General features: G+C 40.8%; 1 protein-coding gene across 6 annotated transcripts; it reads left to right on the forward strand.

Moving 5' to 3' along the window:
* Positions 1 to 22: 22 nt before the first annotated feature.
* On the forward strand, positions 23 to 21,871 carry ADAT1 (adenosine deaminase, tRNA specific 1). 6 transcript variants are annotated; one of them, XR_001875030.1, is made up of 9 exons: positions 23 to 262; positions 1,017 to 1,085; positions 1,797 to 1,851; positions 2,609 to 2,739; positions 3,726 to 4,344; positions 6,812 to 6,957; positions 9,182 to 11,109; positions 11,794 to 11,880; positions 16,845 to 16,862. XR_001875030.1 is itself a non-coding variant. In XM_017816188.1 (9 exons), the coding sequence occupies exons 1-9, from the start codon at positions 94 to 96 to the stop codon at positions 16,975 to 16,977; spliced, it is 1,509 nt and encodes a 502-aa protein (XP_017671677.1). In that variant the 5' UTR covers positions 23 to 93; the 3' UTR covers positions 16,978 to 21,871. The 6 variants fall into 6 exon arrangements, 4 of the variants coding, with proteins under 4 accessions (XP_017671677.1, XP_017671678.1, XP_017671680.1 ...); XM_017816188.1 differs by having other exon boundaries at positions 9,182 to 9,281; positions 16,845 to 21,871; XM_017816190.1 differs by having other exon boundaries at positions 149 to 262; positions 1,762 to 1,851; positions 9,182 to 9,281; positions 16,845 to 21,871.
* Positions 21,872 to 23,166: the final 1,295 nt, after the last annotated feature.

The raw sequence follows: 23,166 nt of genomic DNA on the forward strand, positions 1-23,166 counted from the left end.
CGCGGCGCCCCCCGCGGCCGATCCGCCGCCCGTGCCCTCGCGGGCTGTGAGGGAACCCGGCCCCCTTCGGAGCCTGCACCTGCACCGGGAGCCATGTGGTCAGCTGATGAAATCGCGGAGCTGTGCTACCTGCATTATAGGACGAGACTCCCCAGGCAGGGGAAGCCAGATCCAAACAGGGAATGGACTTCACTGGCAGCTGTTGTGAAAGTGGAGTCTGCAGCCCAAACTGAGGTTTTTGCTAGTCCAGGGAACCTCCAGGGTAAGAATGAGTTGGGATAGGGTTGGGAGGTGGGGAATGGGGAGAGGAGGTGGCAGTCCTTGATGCGCTTTCCCCCCCCCCCAAGATGACTTTTAAGAAAAGCATACACCCCTTCCTGTCCCATTTCTGTTTCCACCCAAATTCTTTACTCTTTGTGATTGTAAAAGCTTTTACAACTTCTGTCTGGAAAGAGATGGTTATAGTGAAACGCTGTTCTTCCCAGACTAACTAAGAAGATGAAAGCCTGCATTTGGCTATTCAGTAAGTGGTGAAGGTCTAGGCAGGACCTGAATTCCTAATATAAACACTTGCAAAAATGTTTAGCTACTATTTGAAAGAATCCTAGAAAGGTCTCAGTTTGCTCTCCTTCAACAGACTGTCTTACTGTATTTTGCATTTGTGTATATATTCCTTTCTCTTACTGGCACTTCAGTGTTGTTCAGGCAGATTGTATCCCGTGTTTATTTCTTATGTGTTTGGGGAATGCTCTGCCAGTGTCCACTTGTGCTGCCTGGCACATCAAGCCCCTATTGGTGTTTCTGCTTTGCCATCATAGACTTTTCTCACACTGGTGCCTCTGCCTCCTGTGTTCAGTTCTGAATCTGTTTGCTTTCTGTAGGGTTGCATGGCCTGTCTCCCTGTCCATTCCCTTCTACACAATGTTCTGTGTGTTGTCTTACCAGAATAACTGTGTGAGAGCAAGACTTCTGGCAATTATTGGTGATAGTTTGTTCAGTTAACGTTTCTTTTTCAGTATCTAAGGAAGTTGTTGCTATGGGAACTGGAACAAAATGTATTGGCCAAAACAAAATGAGAAAAAATGGTAAGTATGGTGTAAAATTCGAGAACAGACTACCTATGTTATCTTCTCTCTTGCTGGTGTCATAGAATCAATAAAAATGTACAAAGCATTCTGCTCAGACTTATTCTGAATTGAAGCCAGAAGTGTAAGTCAGACCACCCCTTATCAAGGAGAGAGGAGCTTAGGCAGCCAGAATGGCTGCCTTGAAAGTTTGCTGCACTTGCTGCCTTAAGGGTGAATGAACTTTTTATATGTAGAAATGTGTAGCTTAGGTCCTGAGTCTGCATGCTCAAAGACATCATAGCTAAAAGCAAAGCAAAACATAAGCAAAATAATTGCGCATTGGTTACCTGACAGTCTGCCACTGCTGAGTTTGGGGTGACATCAGGAAGACACTAACAGGCTTTTTCTCCCTTACTGCATATTCTGCAATGAGATAGTTTTAAGTGTTTGTACCAAAAGCATATGGGTTAGATACATGACTTCACACAACTACCATTTTTCACTATTTATTGCAGGACTTTCCTTGCTCTGCACGTCCATTTTTTATCCTTCATTTGTGTAGGCTCCTTTTGTGGTGATTGGAAGTTTAAATATCTTACAATAACCTAATACCCATGTTAAACCCTCACATGCTAATAAATCTGGAGAACTGTCCTATGTGAAATTCCATTTGCTTTGTTTGTCTACTTTTCAGTCATGATTTGTATTCTCACTTGGTTGTTGCTTTAGGAGACATTTTGAATGACAGTCATGCTGAAGTTGTGGCCAAGAGGAGCTTCCAGAGGTGAGTTCATGTACTGTTACTCAATGCTACTTGAAGGGCTTGAAATACAAATGGTTTTGATCTGTTGCTGAAATAGCCGTATTTCCCCCCTTCAGATAGGAGAGTGTAATGAAACACTGCATTACTTCTCTGGAGCCAACAATCTTTCCCACTGTTAGCGGGATTTTAGCCTAATTTTTACACTTTTAGGTGGTGTTAGGGTCCTTTCACAAAAGCTTGTTTCGTCTGTGTTCTTGTAGAGCCTCTTTATGAAGAATTAGGATCTGATTTCATGTGACATCAATGCAGGTCTGATGACTACTGGTCAAGGGTAGAAGTTTTGCTGTTTCCCACATACTAGTCCTCTTATTTACATGGGATAAGCTGGTTCAAGGAACTGAGCCAGGAGAATAGTAATTCTGCAGAAATTAGTACATTTCTTGTGATTTGATGCCACCAAACTGAGTCTTACAGAGTCAGATGAGTTCCAGTGCTGGGGTAAAAACACACATAGTGGGAGGAGAGGGCCTTGTATACACAATTTGAGGAGATAGTTAACTCCACTGAATCCAACCCTTTGAGGTCTGTTATTGAAATTCCAATTATGTGTTTTTGTTTATGGAGTATGTTGGATCCCGTCTATCTGTAGAAGCATAACTGATTGGCTCCTCATAGACTGCATCAGGAAAGAACAGGCACTAGAGGGCATCTAAGTTTTGTTGTTTTCCCATGCATCAAAAATGCAGTAAATGTTTCATGAAAACTTTCTGCCTAACAGGTACCTTCTCCATCAGATATGGCTGGCAGCTTCCCATCAGCAGTGTAGTATCTTTAGTCCAGGAACTGAAACTGGAAAATGGAAGCTTAAACCAAATATCATATTTGTTTTCTTCTCCAGTCATACCCCATGTGAGTATGCTGGAGTGAACCAATTACATTGCTCCCACTTTTAAAATATTTTCTGCCCCTTGCCTTTCTTTGGTTTCTCTTTGGTCTGGAGTGAGGGTGAGGCAGTAATTCATGTTACAAGTATGTGCCTGGAGATGTACTTGACTGGTCCTCTACAGATAGATTTCGCATTTTATCTCGCTGGATGTGATTCATGAGAGCTCAGTAAATCTGATATACTGCTTGTTATATAGTTGAATGTTTCACTTTAAACAATAATAGCTAGTATTTTCTTTTCCAGAAACCAAGATACTCTCCAAAGGCCCTGTCATATTGTGCGGTTGCTTTGCTTTAAACATTCGCCTTGGATTAAAATTTTAATAGAAAACACCGACATTTACCACAGTTACTAAAAACAACCAAGCAAATAATACCCCCCTCAACCCAGTGAAACAGAAAACCAAAAAAAAACAAACACAAAACCCCTGCAACTTCTGTCATGGAAAATGCTCTTTTTGTCACCAGGCCTGTCAGACTTGCTTTGCTTGCTTTGAGCTGAGCTTCAGAATTCTGGTTTTGAGCTTGTTTCAGTGATACAGATTAAAATTTTCACCATTATTTGACAGATTATTCTTTAATTACTCTTTTGAGGTTCATGTTGTTTAGTTAGATCAGACTGGTTTTCCTGCGAGTCTTCAGCACTGCTTGTAGCCTGTCAAATGCCTTTGTTACCTTTTGCTTTATAGGTTTTGTTTTAGCTTTTGCTCTTTTGATTGTTTCTTACGTAGAATGCAAAACTTGAAGTTGAGCATATATTGGCTCAAATTTCAGTGAAATCTGATTCATCATTGCACAGGACAATGTTGTCTTAAAAACACATTCTCGTAGTTAAATTTTGCTGAGTGCAACTCTCTGAAAGCTAATAGTAGTTGTGATATTACTGGTGTGATGTGTTCCAGTCACGAAATGTGTTTTTGGCCAATTTTATGTTATTTCTTTGGTTCTAGGTGGAGATGCTTCTATTATTCCAATCAGCGAACCAGAGAACCAGCTTTCTAAGCCAGTGACTGCAGGTGATGCAGCTGGACAATCAGCAGAGTGTAGAAGTAACCATGATCATTTGTGTCCAGAAGATAAAAGGAAAGCAGAGAATATGGCAAATAATCGTGCAGTCAAGAGAATGAAGACTGAAGATGATGGTTGTTTTTCCACAATCAGCAAAGACCTGCCTGTTCAGCAGGAATCTGTAAAACGAGAAGATGACACAAATCAAAAGTGCTGTGACTGTTCTGCAGAGATGCAAACAGCTCATAAGGAGACTGGCTTAGTGAGACCAAAGGTAGTAGATGTTCATAGAACTGGAGCCAAATGTGTGCCTGGAGAGCTGGATGATGCCCGAACACCTGGGCTGGGGTACCACTGTGTGGGATTATTACGAGTGAAGCCAGGTCGTGGAGACAGAACTTGCTCTATGTCCTGCAGCGATAAACTGGCTCGCTGGAATGTGTTAGGGTGTCAAGGAGCTCTTCTCATGCATTTCCTGCAGTATCCAGTGTATCTGTCGGCAATTATAGTGGGGAAGTGTCCATATAGCCAAGAAGCCATGCAGAGAGCAATTATTGAAAGGTAAGTGCTCTCCTTTGGAAATCTGATGGTGTATGTGGAGAGAGTGAGCTTGGAAAGACAATGTGTGTCACACAAATATCAGAACTTCAGTAAGCTTTTGGCACTATGTCTTGTAAGGTCCTAATAGAGAATCTGTTAAAGTACGAGCTGGATGAGCAGACACGTGGATTGAAAACTGTCTGAATGGCTGGGCCCAGAGCCATTCAGACTGAGAGCCAGAGAGCAGTGATCACTGGGCAAGGTGTAGTTGAAGGTGTAAGTAGCCATGTACCCCGGGATCAATACTAGATCCAGTCCTGTTTAATGTCTTTGTTAATCATCTGGATGATGGTGCAGAGCATATGCCCAGCAAGTTTGCTGAAGACTCAAAATGGAGAGGAGTGGCTGATATGCCAGGGCATTGTGCTGCTGTCCAGAGGGACCTCAACAGGCTGGAGAAAGGTAGGAACCTCATGAAGGTCAGCAAGGGAGAGTGCAAAGTCCTGCACCAATACATGCTGGGGGCTGCCCAGCTGGAAAGAAGCTTCACAGAAAAGGACTGGGGGGTCCAGCTAGACCTGAAGTTGAAAATGAGCCAGCAGTGTGCTCTGGCAGTGAAGACTAATGGAGACCTGAGCCACATTAGGCAAAGTATTGCAGCTGGTCCAGGGAGATGATCCTTCCCCTGTACTGGCACTGGTGAGGCCACACCTGGAAGGCTGTGTCTAGTTCTGGGCTTCTCAGTACAAGAGAGACATGGGCATACTGGAGGGAGTCCAGCAAGGGGCCTCAAAGATGCATAAGGGTTTTTGAGCACCTCTTATATGAGGAGAGGCTGAGAAAGCTGGGATTGTTCAGCCTGGAGAAGAGAAGGCTTTTGGGGATCTTATCAATTTGTATACATACCTAAAGAGAGAGTGCAGAGAAAATGGAACTAGTCTGTTTTCAGTGGTGTCAATGACAGGACAAGAGGCAATGGGCACAAACTGAAGCACAGAAGGTTCCCTTGGTATATCAGGAAATCTTTTCTTACTGTGAGTGTGATGGAGCCCTGGCAGATGTTGCCCAGAGAGGTTGTGGAGTCTCCCATCTTGCAGTTACTCAAAAGCCATCTGGACACTGTCCTGAGCAGCTGGCTGTAGGTGGCTCTACTGGAGCAAGTGCAGTTGGGCCAGATGACCTACAAGAGGTCTCTTCCCACCTCAAGTGTCCTCTGATTTACTGAAGTGGTTCAGGACTAGCATGTGACAGCTTGCACTGGTCCACAGGAAGAAGACAGAGTTGTGTTACACTGGAAAGGGAAAGCTTATATACATTTCCATGGTGGTAAAAATTTGTCTGCTGCTTTAATCTGAATTACATCCAAGATTTGATCTTTGTCCCTGCTGCGAGGAGTAGAGCTCTCCTAGCACAACCTGTCACCTCAGGGAAATTTATGTGGGAGATGAAGTGCGGTGCTGCTAAATGAGGAAAGTCATCTGTTGTGCTCTGGCTTGCTTTCCCCTCAGATCCTTGAGCTGATGAAAACCATCTCAGCAATGAAAGGATAGGAAGTGGATGTTTTTCTTACTTGGGAGGCTAAATGTGTGCAACAAAGGAATCTGCAAGTAGTAGAGAAGAGTAAATGGATCTGGACAGAGTAGAGGGAAAGGAGAGCAAGAAAGAAAACAGAGAGCTGAACCATTCTCTTTCAGAGGCAGTTACTAGACCAGTTCAACTTTGTTTAGTAACTCCTTTTCTCCATAGCCCTGCATCCTTCAAGGATGATTGTAAGAGAGGTCATAGTGTGTTAATGGGGAAACTTTGAACTACCTATCCAGTGGAGCTCTCTGTATAATCCTTTCCTTGCTCTGTAACACGTGACAAGAACTTGCCTAGCCTCATTATTCTTAGGTTGCAAAGTCAGGCACTTTTTCAGACTATTGCATCTGACAATATGAACCTCAGTCTTAATTTGTTCCTGCTCTGTGTAAATATTTTTTTGTCATATCCTAATCTCATTCAGTATGCAATGGTAATGTAAGGTACCGAAGATGCAATTACACATAGAACTGCGAGTATATTTTGTATCTGTTTAGGCTTTGATTATGAACCTTTAGGTTCATTAAAAATTGCTAATGTAATGTGGTTGACATAATATAAGTACTTAATGATCATTATTTTTCTTTGTGATTGCAGAAGTATATTGCAGTTTTTATCCTGCATACTAGCTTTTAACTAGACCTTTTAAAAAATCAGTTCATTGTAGTTTTTCTAGGATGGTCAAGGTCTTAATAAACTAATGTGGTTTTGTTTGGTTTTTTTTTAACAAATATTTTTTAAGGGAAAAATGCCTCCAAACCTCGTTGTCTTTCCTTTGTAACTCATGTTGAATTCAGTTTTCATGTAAAAGCAACATATTTTGGATAACGAAGGAAAATTATACAAAATGGGCTTGTTTGGGAAGAACAGACTGAAAATCATTTGCATTTTTCTGCCTTTACTTTAGGTGTAAGCACATCTCATCTTTACCAGATGGTTTTCTGGCTCAGGAGGTTAAGCTGCTGCAGTCGGATCTTCGATTCGAACACAGTCGTGAGGCAGTTCAGGAAGTTCAATCTCACAGTAAAACAAAACTTGTTCCTTGTAGTGCAGGTGAGTTAACCTGGGCCAATTGCATAACTGAGTGCAAAAGTCCAAACAGAAATGAAGTGGTTTGGATTGTTTGCAACATCATTCAGTGCCAGTGCTAGAGGCAAAGTATGAACAGCAGGAAATTAATTTCATGTCATAACTTAATTGTTAATAATTAATATTATGCAGCTCAGCCTCTAGTTTCCTGTAGGGAGTTTTCGGACTGAATAAACACTTGGTTGATGACATTAAGAATTTATAATCTAAACACAGACAGAAAATAACCAGGGAAAACAAAAGTTCCGAGGGCAAGAAGAAAACAAAAATATCAAAAGACTTCTTGTTTCAGTTAGTTTTGCATTCTCCTTGGTAATGAAAAGAAGAATTGCCATGCTGAGTTATGCTTGTAATTGCTCCAGAAATCTGAACGAAGAAAGAATACAGAGTAGTATAGTGTAAAGGTTTAATTGATAGAGATTTTGGACATGGCATTTTTTGTCATGGTGATGAATGAATATGCAAGTCTCGTTGTGATTTAGCAACATGGTCTCATTTGGGGAAAAAAAAATAGAGCTGCCACTCTGTGTATGGTTAAGCAGTTTCCTTAAACTTGGACATGCCTGCCTTCTGCTGTCTGAAGCAGAACTGGAAGTTTTTCTGTTACAATAGAGCTGGTGATAAAATAGAATGAAAACAAAGGGTTCCTTAATGGAATTCAGATTCATTAAATTGGAGTTATTTAGAAGTGCCAGGAAGGAAACTATTTCGATTTTGTGAGATAGGAAACAAAATTCATCATTGAAAAATACTGCCAATTCACATAGCAAAAAAGATCTGAAACAAACTGCGACTAAATTCAGTGTATGTCAGTCTTTCTGTACTTTTCAGGTCATTTTGTTAAATGAAAATGAATGATGCTTTTTCACAGTTTTTTTTTTTGCACATGTGAATTATGCTGGCTTGATTCTTTTCTTGAAGGATCGAAAATCAGAATAAACTCTAAATTCTGGGCTGTTACCCTGAGCATTGAAATATGCTCAATAGGAACATTTCAGCTGGTATTTTTAAAAAAGAAAAACATGTTCTGTTTAGTATTTTGAAGTTCGAGGTAATTAGGAAGAAGTGAAAGAATAGAAAGTGTTCTCATTTTTAACTGACTTTGTATTTGCTTGTCAGAATCTGATGTCCTCTGACCAGGTGATTTTTAGATACTCTACATGTGGAGGGTTTAATACCAGTTGTATGTATCTAATGTTATTTCATGCTACATAAGATTGTAATTTAGTAGAGCCATACAGAATTGTACTTAAATCGCAGTGCAGTACAACTGACACTTAGTGGAGTATGACAGTTGCAGCTGAATCATAACCAATCTTTGAGAGTCTTGGATGGCAAGATGGTCTTTAGAGTTAATGAACATGCAGCTGTTTTGCCTGTTAGGAACACAGAGAAATGGGATAATTTAGGGAACAGAAGTTGTCTTACGGCAGTAGAAGTTAAAGGACCTGCTGTGCAGGGGCAGATGGGACACGCCAGGTTCTGCCAACGCTGCCGATGCTTTGCTGGTTACTTATAAATCATAAGGTGTCCTATGCAGAGTTTCAGCATTAAGAAGTTTAGAGTCTCAAATGATGACAAAGTTCCCAGAATTGGGGCAAAGGATAAGGTTATTGGCATATGCTACCTCTTTCAGCAAACTGTTTTTGACTACTAGCTAATAATATTTTTCAAGTAAAGTCTACAGATACTTGATGTACATCAGTTATCAAACATAGAACTATTTACACAATAAAATAATAGCAAACAATAAATTACTAAGGAAAACACAGAATGACTGGTGCAAGTAGCTTAGGGGACTGTTTCACTACCTGATGTGAAAATAAGCCATCTGACTTGGAAATTTCTTCATGTTTTATCTGGACAGGACGTACAGAAGAAAGTGGAATCCCCCTAAGAAAGGGAGAATTACAAAGCTGGAGACCAGATATTTAGAAGCATGCATTCTTAAAGGATCTAATTAAGATGAAAGCTCTGTGTGTGTGTGTGTGTATGTGTATTTTAATTTTTTTTTTAATTAAACGGAGTTTACCTGTTCTTTTAGGTACTGGAATTCCGGCCCTAGAGAACCATGGTCCTCTTTCTAGTTTGAGTTACTTTGGGAAGCAACACGTGAACATATAGGAACTGCTAGGTTCTGCTTTTGTGATAAGAGCATCTCCCTTGTTCATAATCCTTTCTTCTACAGCCATCAGTTGGAGTGCAGTCCCTGAGGAACCTCTGGATGTCACCTCAAATGGCTTCCGCCAGGGAACAACAAAGAAGGGGATTGGGAGCCATCAGAGCAGGTGTGAGAATATTGTAATATCCAGACACACGTTTTATTTGTTAGCATACATGCCTCTGTCAGCTCATGTGATGTGTAGGGCTTTGTCAGAGCAGAAGGAAGTCTAGGGAATGGGGAAGAGGAGGGAAGGTAGGGAGCAGGGGAAGGGGGAGAGTCACTGTGTAAGGGAGAGAGGGGAGTTGCAATAAAAAAGTTAAATGAGAGTTAACAAGTTTATCCTATTTCTTTGTCATTGTTGAGAGCGTTGTGGATAAAGGCGGGTGACTATGATAAATTTTTATGAGAAGGATATTTACTGGTGAAGTTAACAGAATTTTTGCTTTATATTTTTTGGGGTTGATGACTATGAAGGAAATGTGTACATTGCAGGTTCTCTTTTTGCAGATTTCTTTTTTTTCTTTTTCTTTAAGAGTCAAGCCAACTGAACTGGGTGTATGATTGTTAGAAGTGTTGCTTTGAAGCATGACTTTCTGCCTTAAAGTTTGAAAATGTATTGAAATGCTTGCAGCACATTCCTGACATGAAACATGTAACCTTTCCAACTGTGGTCTTGGCACTGTGCTCTTTAAAACATCTCGTAATCTTTTATCAACAATTAATGCTTTAAAAAGCCAGTTACGTATTTTTCTTGTGGTTGAGAACAATTACCTGTAACATCTGCAGACAAATTTCTCCATCTCGATGTTATCTTCAGTTTAGGTGAGGTGACCAAAATTATCAGTGGTCTGTGGAAATTCAGCTTGAGAGTTAGGGTTCAGGTATTAGTTGTTGGCTACTTCTACTACCAGTTTATCAGTGGTCATATCGTTCATTTTTCCCACACTTTCTGGGAGAATGACAATAATCCTGAGTAATGAATAGCATAATAAGTGGAGCCTAGACAATTCTTTTGGAGAATTTGTTCACATGCCTGCAAGTTGCACATTCTGAGCTTCTTGAGGTTAGGCCTGACTTGTCTGAAGTTCATACTGGTATATCCTAGTATTTTCAAATTTTCTGTGTAAAGAAGGGGAACTTTGTGTTTTGTGACCAGTGTTGGTGTCTGGGGTATGCTAACATGCATGACCTGGGTGAATTAGTGTGTCTTTTGAGACAGGCTTTGTGTGCACTGTAGAATAGTAGCTTTCAATATGTGGTGTGTAATGTATTCCAGAAGATGTGTGAAAGATCAAACGAACCAACCAACCCCTTTTTTCTCAGTAGGCTTAACTTTGTTACATAGCATTTGTGTATCAGCTCGAAAACTTGAGAGCCATCTGCTAGCTGCCAGTTAGCACAGAAGTGTAAGAACTTAATTAGTGTTGAGAGATCCTCCTCTCAATATGTGCTCAAAATTCACTAAAACATTATTAGAGTCTACAAGACTGTGATTACAAACATCTCATTTCCTTAGGAAATCAGGATTAAAAGCAATGTCAAGGAACAACTATTTACACTTTCATGATAAACAGTACCAAAAGGAACTTTTATAATGAAAATAAGAAATTTACAGCCTTATTGGGTGTGGTGCTGGTTAATAATAAATATAAGTATTTCTACACTTTTTTTTCTCTCGAGGAATCAATATGCTAGATAACACTAGATATCAAGGAAGGTAAAGCTGACTGACTAAAAGGAATTTGTAGGTAAATGTTTGCTATGTACTTTTGTTAATGCTTAATTAACTACACCACCAAGGACTACAGTATGAACCTTTGACAGATTAAGTTGAAGATTATATTTTAGAGTGTCTTTGCATGACCCGGTCACCAGTGGGGTTCAGCAGGGCTCTGTTTTAGGGTCAGTGCTTTTCAACATCTTCATAAGCGACTTGGACGCGGGACTCGAAGGTACAATAAGTAAGTTTGCTTCTGAAGATACTAAACTGGGAGGAGCTGTCGACTCCCTGGAAGGAAGAGAGGCCCTCCAGGCACCTCAACAAATTAGAGGGATGAGCAATCACCAACCCTTGCGAAGTTTGAAAAAGAAAAGTCCTGGTTTCTGCACCTGGGATGGGGCAACCCTGGATGTACGTACAGGCTGGGGAAGGAGGCTGGAGAGCAGTGCTGCGGAAGGGGACCTGGGGATCCTGATCAGTGGCAAGTTGGACATGAGTCAGCAGTGCCCTGGCAGCCAGGAGGGCCAGCCCTGTCCTGGGGGGCATCAGGCAAAGCATCGCTGGCCCGGCGAGGGAGGGGATTGTCCCGCTCTGCTCTGCACTGGGGCAGCCTCACCTTGAGTATCGTGTGCAGTTTTGGGCACCAGAACATAAGAAGAATATAAAGCTATTAGTGTCCAGAGAAGGGGCCATCAAGATAATGAATGGTCTGAAGGGGAAGCCTTATGAGGAGCGGCTGAGGTGACTTGATTTTTTCAGCCTGGAGGTTACTGAGGGGAGACCTCATCACAGTTACAACTTCCTCACGAGGGGTCGTGGAGGGGCAGACATTGATCTCTGCTCTTCACGGGGAAGTAAACTTCTGATTTCTTTTTTCTATCAGAATTTCTAATTTATTTTTTTTTATATATATTAGATCCAAGATCTGTAAAGTGGAGCTCTTCCATAAATTCCAAAAGCTGGTGACAAGTATTTCACAAGAGGATCTACCAGACACTCTCCGGTAAAGGCATTATTATTGCATTTAGAAGAGTGAGTTTATCTTAATGAAACCAAAGAATACTGTGATGATACTAGAATCTGCTCATGAATCTCCCTTCAGATAAGTTCATTGTTAAAATCTGATACTTGAAAAATGTGAAAAGAGACACAAGATGAGGCAGTAGTATCTTTTTTTGAAAACATGGCTACTAGATCAGCTGCCTGCCCTTGGTGGTGTTCAAACCCCGCATCCAAAAATTGGGGAGTTATTGATATGTAGTTGGTGTTTAGTAATTCTATCAAATGCCATTTCTTTGTTTCACAAAAAGGAAGAGTTTCAGTAAAACCTTTTTTTTTTTTTTAAGTCTAGGCTAAAATCTTTTCTCAGTGCGTGGTGGAGTAGGAGCTAGTAAGGTGGGATAGTGTGTATGGCTCTTTATGCAATGCATGTGTTACATAGATGGAGACTTTCTGGAAAGAACAGAAGGAAGCTTTTGTGCGAGGAGGCCATACTTGGAATTTGCCTTTGCATTACTGGAAACAAGTTTGGTTTATCAAACTGGAATTGATTACTTGCAGTAATCATCCAGTCTGCCTTAGCATTATGTGCATTATTGGTTGGTATTCCAGCCCCAATAGCTGCCATAAAGTAAGGCGTAGTTTCACATGCACAGAAAACTTCTCTCTCTGGCTTAGAGATTCTGAGAGAGGTAGAAGGTTCCAAATCCATTGCCATAGAAGGTTTATTTTATTTTAGACTTATTTCCAGGTATAATTTCACCAGCTCTAGGATGCAGTTACATGAACTCTTGAGCTAATTTAACTGCTTGTAGTTGCTGATAGGGATGGTCCCCCAGCAGTCTCTGCTGCTACTGGCTGTAGATTCCTGTTTTCTCCCTTGTATCAGAAGCACTTCTCCAGTCTCATGGTGAGTCAGTTCAACTAGCTAATGTGGATGAAAACAATTTTCTTGTTTTCTGTGTTTTCTCTTGGACTAATGAGCTGAATTGGCTCATGGAAAGTTAAAACAGGAAGTAGGAGGTGTGTGGCTGGAAGCAGGGGAGATAGGCCCTTTCAGCCTTTCATGGTACCAAGACAGTAGATGCAGTGAAATTAGCCAAAGTAAGTGCACCTTGGATCTTTAATTAGTAGATCTTGCTTGCTTTTGAGTTTTGTTGAATTAAAGATTCTGTAGAAGTGTCTCATAACTATTTCAAAGTTCTGATGTCAGCATGAGATGCTTTCAACTCATTCTAAAGTAGAGATACACTTTCTTTGTAAATCAGTTTAAAATATAAAATTATTATTATTATAAAATATAATATTATTATCCTCTTTTGGGTAGGAGTTTGTCCTCACTTGTTTAGCCATCATAATTTCCTCAAAACAGGTTGTGAACTGGTGCATTGTTGGGTAGGTGCCTCATTGTTCTGATCATGTGCTGCTTACATAAAGTCACTTCACCTCAGGGCTTTTCTAGACTCCAGTGGCTCTGCCATTTCCTTTGACTTTTTTGTCCTCTACTGTTTTTCTGTCTGGGCTTCTCCTGACAAAGTCCAGCTGATTCACAGATGTGACACTGGTTTTAGGCTGCATAAACTCTATTTATACAGTAGAGGTGCTAGCTCACCAGTCAGCTTGTGCAGCTGATTCACTTTTGAAGTCTTTGTTTTTCTTCCTCTTCATTTAAAAAGCAAAATAAAAATAGTGTCTTAGTGTTGCTGTTTCCTTCATCTTCCCTTTCCTTTTCTGCACAATATTCTGACATATTTTTGGTTTTCTTTTTCATTGGAGTCTGAGTTTGAGTGAACTTCAGATAAGAAATCCCACAATCTCAAATTGCATCCTCTAAACTTCTTTGTATTTAACTCTTACCCAGTTTTGTATTTTCTTTCCATTCAAAGGTATCCTATTATCTCTTCCCACAAATTCTTGACTCTAATGCTGTGCTGCCACCCAGTTTCCTTTTTGCTCTTTGACCCTAAGTTCCTGCCCTGCCTCTTCTAGTCTACCCTTTGGTCTCTTGCCTCCCATCCTTTCTGTTCCATTGGGGGAAACTCATTCTGTAGTAATTTCAAATTTGCTGAATAGCTTGTTTTGTAGTTGTAGGGTATAATAGGACAAGGATCATTCTTCACTTAACCCTTCCTTCCAACTGTTGTCCACTGTTAGCCTAGGAACCAGGGAAGTTAAAGCTTTATACTGATTCTGATGTTCTGTTTTCTTCTTTTGTGTATCTAAAGCTGCTTCTCCTGCTTCTTTTGTCTTCCTTTCTCTTTCATTCTTTGCTTCTATCCAGAGGATAGTGTGGGCACTGTTAAATTGGAACAGGTAGAGAGCCTACTGGGGCCAGAACTTTGCTGGCTCTCCTAGAAGGCAAGGTTAGGTGTTTGTATTAGTGTAGCTTAGCTAAGATGCTAAGCATCATTCAGCGATTGGTAATTTTTGTATGAGTAATATTTTGGTTGATTCCTTCTGCATATTTTTCATGTGCAATGTGTCTGTAATCTTGCAAGTACATTATGGGTTAAACATAAATGTTTGAAGCTGAATGTGGAGTTAAAGGTAGGTTTTGTTACATGAGAAGGAAGTATTGCTGCAGTGTATTGCTTTTCTTTGCAGGCTGCCTTTCTTATGAGCCCATTCCTGCTCAGCTTTGCATGTAGCTGAGCATGTGAATGTTTTCATAAGCATAATGGTGATTTTTGTAAGGCTCTTTTGTGTTACCTTTCAGAATGAAGTCTGTGGACCACTTCTCATGTCTCTGGCACAAGCTGTCAGAATCCCTGTCTCTCTCTTGCACAGTAGTGTAGGGGCAGGATTGAAATAGTGAAGGGAAACATGCAAGAAACGTAAGTCAGACAGACTTGGATAGGGTGGAGATCCTGTGACTGTGTTTAACTTTGCCTGGGGCAGCAAACTAGTGATTGCTTCTGCCAAAAAAAGGTCACAGGTTCTTCATTACTAATGCTCAGAGCCTTAACTACATCTGAGATACAGTCAAATCACGTAAGGTTTTTATGCAGATACAACGTACGTAGAATTTGAAAGCATTTTTCCTGTATATGTGTTGAAAATTTCAAGCATGAATTAACTAAATCTGTTGATTTTGTCAGCTCTTTGAGGAAACTGTCTAAAATACTTTTTTAATTTCTGTTGCATGCACTTTTAAATCACTGTACTGATGTTGTCTGCTTGGAGAATGAGACCCCAAGAGGCTGTGGTCACATGTGCTCTAGTAGTTGCTACAGTGTGGTGAGAATCCTGCTCCTGTCTATCCTGCTTTTGTTCTAGCTATCTTTTTACTGTCTGCTGTAAGAGTTTCCAAACAAAAGTCTGTTGGAATAATGTAGGTTAGAAAAATCCCATATGTGTTTTAGTTAAATTGGGTCAGACTGATAGGTATGAGTCAGAGCTGCTAATTTAACAGCAGATTCAGGGAAAAAGAGCAACATTTAGCAAGGAAGAAATGAAAAATAGATAAAATGAAGGTGAAGGTGCAGGTGGTTTGTACTGTGTTTGAGGCACATGTTACCTGGGAGAGAAGCAGCTTGCCTATGCCAGGGTTTTGGAGCCAATTGTGGAGGGTTGACTTTGATCCTTCTTGGAACAGGTTGTTTCCTGAATGCTGCTTATGCAAATAGTTGCTGGTCTTTGGCCTGTTCAATGATGCTCCTATACTATGATCCACTACAGATTATGGGGTTCTGTGACTGTTCCACTGCCCAGGTGGGGGAGAGTTGCAGGGGCCCTTCCATGGAACTTTGCAGAGGAGCTCAAAGTTAGTTTCACGGAGTATGATTAATGTGAAAGAAGTAAAGCAGAATGAATTAGCTGGGATGAGAGTGCAGGGCAGGTTTGTTAAGGGGGAAGACATCTCCTGTGTTCAGCAAGGGCATAGACAGGTTCACCACTCTCTCACATTCAGGACATAAGGTCTGCAGGATAGATAATATGGCTTGCTATGCATGTCACAGCGTTCTAGAAATAAATTTATAGCAGAATGATGAATGCCTGAAACACAGCTTCTGATGGTCTGCAGTTTTGGGGGTGATGGGTGATCATTATTGCCTTTGAGGATTAAAGCCTCTTCTAGAAGTTAGTGCAGTGGTTCTCAGACTTTTTAAATTAGGGTTCCTGTAGTAGTTTGGCTCTTCCTCTTTCTTGATGAAGGTCATGTTGCCTGTCGTCTTTCCTTCGTATTGGGTTTAATGTGTAAAAACATTGCACACCACATGTGGCTGACAGACTTTTTGGCAAAGGGAGATGAAAGAAGCTGAGAAAGGAATGCAAGGAAAGGAAAAAAGTCTTGATGAGATTGTCTTAGAGGCACTTGTTGTCAGATACTCTAGGCCTGAATTTCTCTCTTTTGAAAATCAATGGCATAATGTACTCAGCAGAGTGACCAATAGTTCTGCTGAGACTGTGGGGAATAGGTGCTACTTGAGGAAGAGGAACAGAGCACCAAAATCACTGAGTCTCTTTTGCTTTAGGGAAAGAAAAAAATTTATTTTCTCCTTTGTCTCACTCTTCTTCATCAGTTTTGTGTTGGAAAAGAACTGTCCTGTTTGTTCCATCCCTTTCCCTTCCAGCCAGCAAGCATATCTGTTCTTCTAGCAAGCTAAGGCTATTTCTACCCAATTCAAAGCACCTCTAGCCACCTTTTCAGCTTTGCTTCAGCATTTTTTGCTATCATGGAAATTTTCTGTAACCTGTGGTCACACAGTCAAACACTTCTATTGCTGGATAGTGTGTACGAAGCATGGTAGAAGAGTTGTTTTGCTGCCTTTTGTAAGACTGCTGACAATGTCTGGCTTCAGAGCCTGGGCCTCTCCAAGTCTCTCTAGAAGAGAATTTCACCTAGTAGCATGAAAGAGCTCGTAGGGTATCATCATGTTCTTAGAAGTTTGATTGCTTTTTTCATTCTGTGACGTCATATTCAATAGGATCATAGAATTGTTTTCATTTTTGTGCATTTTCTGTCAGGATGAAGACTCTAAAAACCTACTGGGACTACAAGGAAGCTGCATTAAATTATCAAGAAGCCTGGAAAGTGCTGCGTAGCCAAGCCCTGCTGGGTTGGGTCAAGAATGCCAAAGAATACTTGCACTTCACGTGAGAATCCATGTGGCTATGTAAATCCAGCAATAAGCTCTGGTCCACAGCAGATACCTCTGCAGTTCAAGGTCCAGGAAAAGATGTCCTCAGCTGATGTGCTGTAAAGAGACAGGAGTGAAAAGGAAAGAAATTTATAGAGGTCTTTATTTTCGTTGTGTTGAAGTGCCCTTTTTATTTAAATGCAGAAAACGATCATTGCTGACTTGAAGTTCTGAGCTGCATGAAACAATATGCCTCCAAAAGAAAGGAAGCAGGGATGTGCTGCCCTCTGTTATATGAGGATATGATCAATCTGCCATAATTGTTGCAGTGAAAGTAACGTCACCTGAAATTGAAGCAGTGCTGTGGAAGAAAGGCCGTCACTGTAAAATTTTAGCGCTGCTTTTTTCTTCCACTCCTCATAATGTTATGGTTGTTTTTCTGTTGCTGGGACAACACTAATGTATAGTAAGTAATATTTTTATAACTCTTGGCTCTCCTTGTCTGGTGCCTGGAAGAATTTTCCATGTCCCCCAGCCCCATTGCTTCTAACTGGAAATACTAGTTCGGTTAAAGCATCATTTTCTCTGGGAATCAATCATATATAGTGCTATTTACTAAATATAGCCACAGCCACAGCAGAAGTAAAAGAGTGCTGAGGAGGAGTCTGTGTCAAATAATACCTCTTATGATATCCCATGCATCTCTCTTAATTTCAGGACTTTGACAGATAACCCTCCAACTGCTTTGCTTCCATAGGAAAGAAAGAAATGTCCTGAATTACGTGATTCAAACCTCTCAATCCTGTGGAACTACAGGCAAACATTTACCTACTTTTCAGTGTTTCAAGCACTGTGCATCCCCCTTGTCTCCCTGTGGGACACGGTTAATTAAAAGCAGAAATGCCTTAGCCATTTATGTCACTGTTCCCTGGCAAATGTTCATTAATAGCCTGGCAAAGGTGGAGATGCTTTGGGGGGACTGAAAGTAGTCTCTGGCATGTGTCTTGCAGTCTCTTGTCATCATGCTTTATTACCAACTAACATCTGCACGGCAAAACTGTCAACACTGTGAGCAGTTGTGGGGGAAGCAGTAGATGGATAACCCTCCCTAAACTTTCTGTCCCAGTTATTGCCTTCTATGAGCAAGTTCAGGACTGTGTAACTGCTACTGAGCACACTCCCCCTTTGTATTTTTAATCTTGTAAACCACAAATCATAAAATATTTGGACAAGGCAATGGCAAGATGAAAGTGGGTAATTTAGAACACAGGAATTCTTCAGTGGTTTGAATTTTCTGCTCTTCAGTATATTACAGTTTTAGATTTGAAAAATGGGCACAGCAGTTCTCCAAACAGCCTTTGCTGTCAACCTACTGAGCTAGATATGGGACCAAACAGTATACATCACATTACACTCTGAGAATTGATTACAGCAAATCCTTTTACTTCATGATTACATTGACTTGTCAGATAAGTATAGTTCTCTCTTACTTGTTGAAGAAGTAACAAAAAACTTGAATTCTGTGTGTATAAGCCTATCCTCTCAAATGCAGCACTAACATGCAGAAAGACCAGTTGTACTGGTGAGGGGGGAGTCATTGTATGTTTGTAGAGGGCAAGGGATTATGGAGATTGGGTGACTTGCATGATTCATCAGAGGATAAAAAAGGGCCAGATGCCATTGCACATGGGCCACAGGGTGAACTGCTGAAGACAAATGGTAGGAGTTACTGTAGCTGAGCAAATAGTGTTGCAGAGGCAGTCCTGTAGTGTACCTAAAGAACTACCAGTAAATTTCCAGGTTCCTGAAATTTACGTATGTCATTTCCTGAAATCTTGCACAAACTATTAACTTACCATACCTAGTCTCCCTTTGTTAATCAACAATGTCTTAGTGAACCTGCTGACCAGACTGGAATGTTCCCATTTCCTATTCAGCTGCAATATTAAAATGGGTTGCGTAAGACTCGTTCTGTAGTCTTGGCATCAGACTGGTTCTCAGATGAGCAGTTATATGATTTAAATTCTTATAACTCTTTTCTAAAATTTGAGCCTGGCTGTTAGGATTGTTGCTGGTAAGATTTTTCTGTGCATTTGTAAGATACTTGTGAACTGTAGGCTGCCATTTTTCTGTTACTTGTCAGATTTAAAAGCAGTTTTCGAGGTGCTGAATACTGATATTAACCTCATGTTTTGAGTGGAGTCGAGGACATATTTAAGCTAGAGCATGTCAGTGAATATACAAAGAGAGGAAAGGAGCTAAAACAAAACAGCATTTAAAAGGCTAAGCCTGTGGAGGATCTTATACTCAACTGGATGGGATTTCTGTGATGGAAAATAAGTATTTAAATGTTGCATCTGTTTAATTCCAAAATGTCAAGAAATGCTGTAAGCAGTACTGTGAAACTGGTCTAAAAATCAGAAGGGAAAGATGCAGAGATAGGAGAGGACACAGTCTCTGCTTTTGTAAGAGGTAGCAAACTAAACTTTGATCATTGCCAGCAGATCTTTGGCAGAATTGCTCCTGAAAAGTACCAGTTTATGTGTTCCAAGCTTGTATCACTCCTTTGTGCTAGGATAGCTGACACCCTGAGAAACAGAGATAGGCAGGGCACAGGGAGGACAGCAGAATGCAAACTCTGCCACAGGGGAGCAGAGCTGGGGGGAGTGAAGTAGCAGGAATGAAGTGCCCACAGTTCATGGTTAAGGACGACATTAAAACAATTCATAGTGGGAGAAACAGAGCATAGGAGGGTGCCAAGGCTCCCATGGGATGTGTCAAATGCTCTACAGAGCATTGTACTACCCAGACAGGTCCTTGCCTTTCCCAAACTAGTATGGGGACCAGTGGTCTCTCATTGCCAGAATAAAGAAACTGTAATCATTGAGTGGGATGTCTTTAACAGCCTCACTGTTGGAGACATCATTCTGTTCTCAATCATAGTAAGAAGGCAGGGCAGACTCCCTGCTCATCTTTAAGGAAGTCAAAACCAGAACATAGAACATGTTTTTGTCCAAGGGTAGGAGTAACAAATCTGTTTGACCTGGAGGCTGCAGTTCCATGAGACAGGATGCTATCATCCCACTAACTTTGAAAAAGCAAGATTTTGATCTTCACAGTGTGCTTCCACTGCTCACCTTAAACAGGCTGGAAGGCTTACTATCTCAGTACATTCAGAGTAAACTGAAAACTATTAAATAACTGTATTTATAGAAAAACAAACCACGAGTCCAAAGCAAGGTGTAGCCTTTCACTAGAAATTAAATGAGCTTTGCAATAAATCCAGTAAGCACTATAGGAAAGGAAGAGCTCAGGCTGTGCTGCTGAGGGCAGGAGAATTCTGTTGGTAAGGAGGAAAGAAAGGTTTGGAGTTCTTTCTCTCATAGTATTTGATAATGCCATAAGTGGGTTGCAGCAATGATTTGCAGGTAGAGGCAAGATAATTTTTGAGAAAAGACCATCTAAATGATCTGAATACTAAATATTTACTGAATACTAAATTCATCCAGTACTAGTCTAGTTATATCAGAGGTGACATTTCAATTTAAAGATAGGTGATACAGAAGTGTTGCTGTGTAGTAGTAACAAGATATTTCTTTGTTTTCTGTTCAGTGTATTAATTTAAATGCCTTCCCAATCTTAAAGAGTTAACAGCAAGTGAAGATCATATGGGACCCAAATGCTTTTAATAATTTTACAGGAGTGATTGTACTTTCTAAAGGGATACATTTCGTCTGTGCATTTTGAAAGGAAACCTCTTGATGTTTTATTGCCATTTGAAGTGCATCTGCAGAGGAAAAGTAAAGTTACTGCTGTAGAATGTTTATCCTTGCATTCTCTAGAATTACTTGCATATCTGGGTTCCTTAATCTAAACTAATAAATACAGAGACGTTAAAGAGAACAGTTATGTGGTGGTCTGAGAGGATTATGAAGGGTAATACAAAAGTCACCTCGATTATAACATCTTTCCTTGCTTTTAGATTTATCTATTTGCTAGCCTGTAATTACCTTTATCTAGCAGTTTCAAGTGATGTGTTAACAGCTAAGAAAAAATATTACTTGATAACTAGAAAAACTCTGAAGTTTCAGCTTAAAGGAAATAACACTTTCCAGTAATAAAAGGTAATTAAAAAAAAATGACAGATGAAATCACTTTTCTTTATTCTGAATCAAAAATTCTGTTACGAGTAAACATTAATGCCTGGAAAGGGGGTTAGAAGGAATTCAGGACAGAAGCAGTGATGGAATGTTTACTAAAGCAGTGCTATACAGTGCAGTGCTATTGTGAATAATGAAAGGCTTACTGAGACCAACAGAGCATTTTCTGATGCAGTCAGCACATGGAGCACAGTTACTGTGACAAACCTCAATAATAGAGTAGTGTGAACGTTTCACAGGCTCCTACCTTCACATTTTGGAGTCTTTCTGCCAACACTTGTGAATGACTGCAGAGCCAAATATAATTCTAGGCATAATGTGTCTTCATGGAACTTTGAGTTAGTATGAATTTAATTTTGGAAAGTGATAAATTCCCACTGTGACTGGAAACATTTTAAAAATTAAATTTTTATGCACCACGTAGTGTGAAAATGAAGTAAAACTTCTGTTAGGAATGTAAACTGTATTTAGTGTTTCCTTGCTGGCTTAGGGAGGTCAGTGTGATGCTACTTTTCCATGCCAGTGGTATCCTTTAATATCAAGGTATGAACTTCAGTACTGTGCAATTGGTTCAATGAGGTGGTTTTTCCACCCTCTTCTCCTGGGTGATCCACAGGTTTGCTTCTTTGCCTGTAAGTAGAAGTAGCTGTGTAACTTTGAAGAGAAGATTTTGGTTTCTGACTAAGCCTCTTTTGCTGTACTGGGTACGTGCTTTGGCAACAGTGCTCAATAAACTGGAGGAACTGATCTTGAATATTGTGCATGCAGCATTTCTAATTCTAGCTGTCTGTCTCAATGAAGTAGAATCATAGAGTGGTTTGGTTTGGATAGTTAGGGACCTCTAAAGGTCCAACCCCCCCCTGCAGTAAGCAGGGACACCTTCCACTAGAACAGGGTGCTCAGAGCCTTGTTCAATCTGACCTTGAATGTTTCCAGGGAGGGTGCATTTAGAACGTCCCTGGGCACTCTGTTCAATTTTCTTATCATTCTCATTAAAAAAAATTCTTCCTTAAATCTTGTCAGAGTCTACCCTCATAGTTTAAAACCATGAAAATGTCTGCCCCATCTTTCTTATAGGCCCTCTTTTAAGTACTGAAAAGCTGCAATGAGGTCTCTCCAGAGCCTTCTCTGGGCAACCTCAGCTCTCTCAGCTTGTCTTCATAGGAGAGTTGTTCCAGCCCTCGGTAGTTTTTGTGACCTCCTCTGGACCTGCTCCAATAGGACCGTGTCTTTCCTGTGCTGAGGAGCCCCGAGCTGTGCTTCAGTCTCACCAGAGCAGAGGAGAGGGACAGAATCCCCTCCCTTACCCTGCTGGCCATGCTTTTTTCGATGCAGCCCAGGATGCAATTGGTTTTCTGACCTGTGAGTGCACTCTGCCAGCTCATGTCCAGTTTTTCATCCTCCAGTACCCAAAGTCCTTCTCAGGGTTGCTCATTCCCTTCAGTCCCTGCCTGTACTGATCCTGGGGGTTGCCCTGGCCCAGCTGCAGCACCTTGCACTTGTTGGACTTCATGAGGTTCACATGGGCCCATTTCTTGAGCTTCTCCAGGTCCCTCTGAATGGTGTCCCCTCCCTCTGGCGTGTCACCCGAACCACTCAGCTGTACAGGGAAGCTGTTCTTTCACATACTGGGTTCTGTAACATCGTTACAATATCTACTGAGTTTTGATTGGAAAGGATGTGTATAATTACCTGTAATGCAACTACTTTTTAGGGTGAGGGGGTGTTTGTTTTGGTTTTGGTTTGTTTTTTTTTTTTTAAGAGCTACTCATGCAGCTGTTTTAATCTGAACTCCTTTGCAATTATTTCTTGCTCTGCAATAACTCATGTAAGAATTATACCTTCCACTTCTTCAGATCTCTAGGTCTCCTATTTGTATAATTCCTTCACCTAGGTGCCCTTCCCTTACATGCTGTGCTTTTGACACCTGGGCCCTGTTCTCCAGAGTCCATGGTATTTACTCATCCATTGATAGCCTGTGGGCCAGCTTAGCTCTCTTCCTGATGAGATGTAGTAGATCTGAAGTTCTTGGTTTTGGAACCTACAAAG

The sequence above is a fragment of the Lepidothrix coronata genome, unplaced genomic scaffold (assembly GCF_001604755.1).
Source record: "Lepidothrix coronata isolate B3197 unplaced genomic scaffold, Lepidothrix_coronata-1.0 Scaffold54, whole genome shotgun sequence".
NCBI lineage: Eukaryota > Metazoa > Chordata > Aves > Passeriformes > Pipridae > Lepidothrix > Lepidothrix coronata.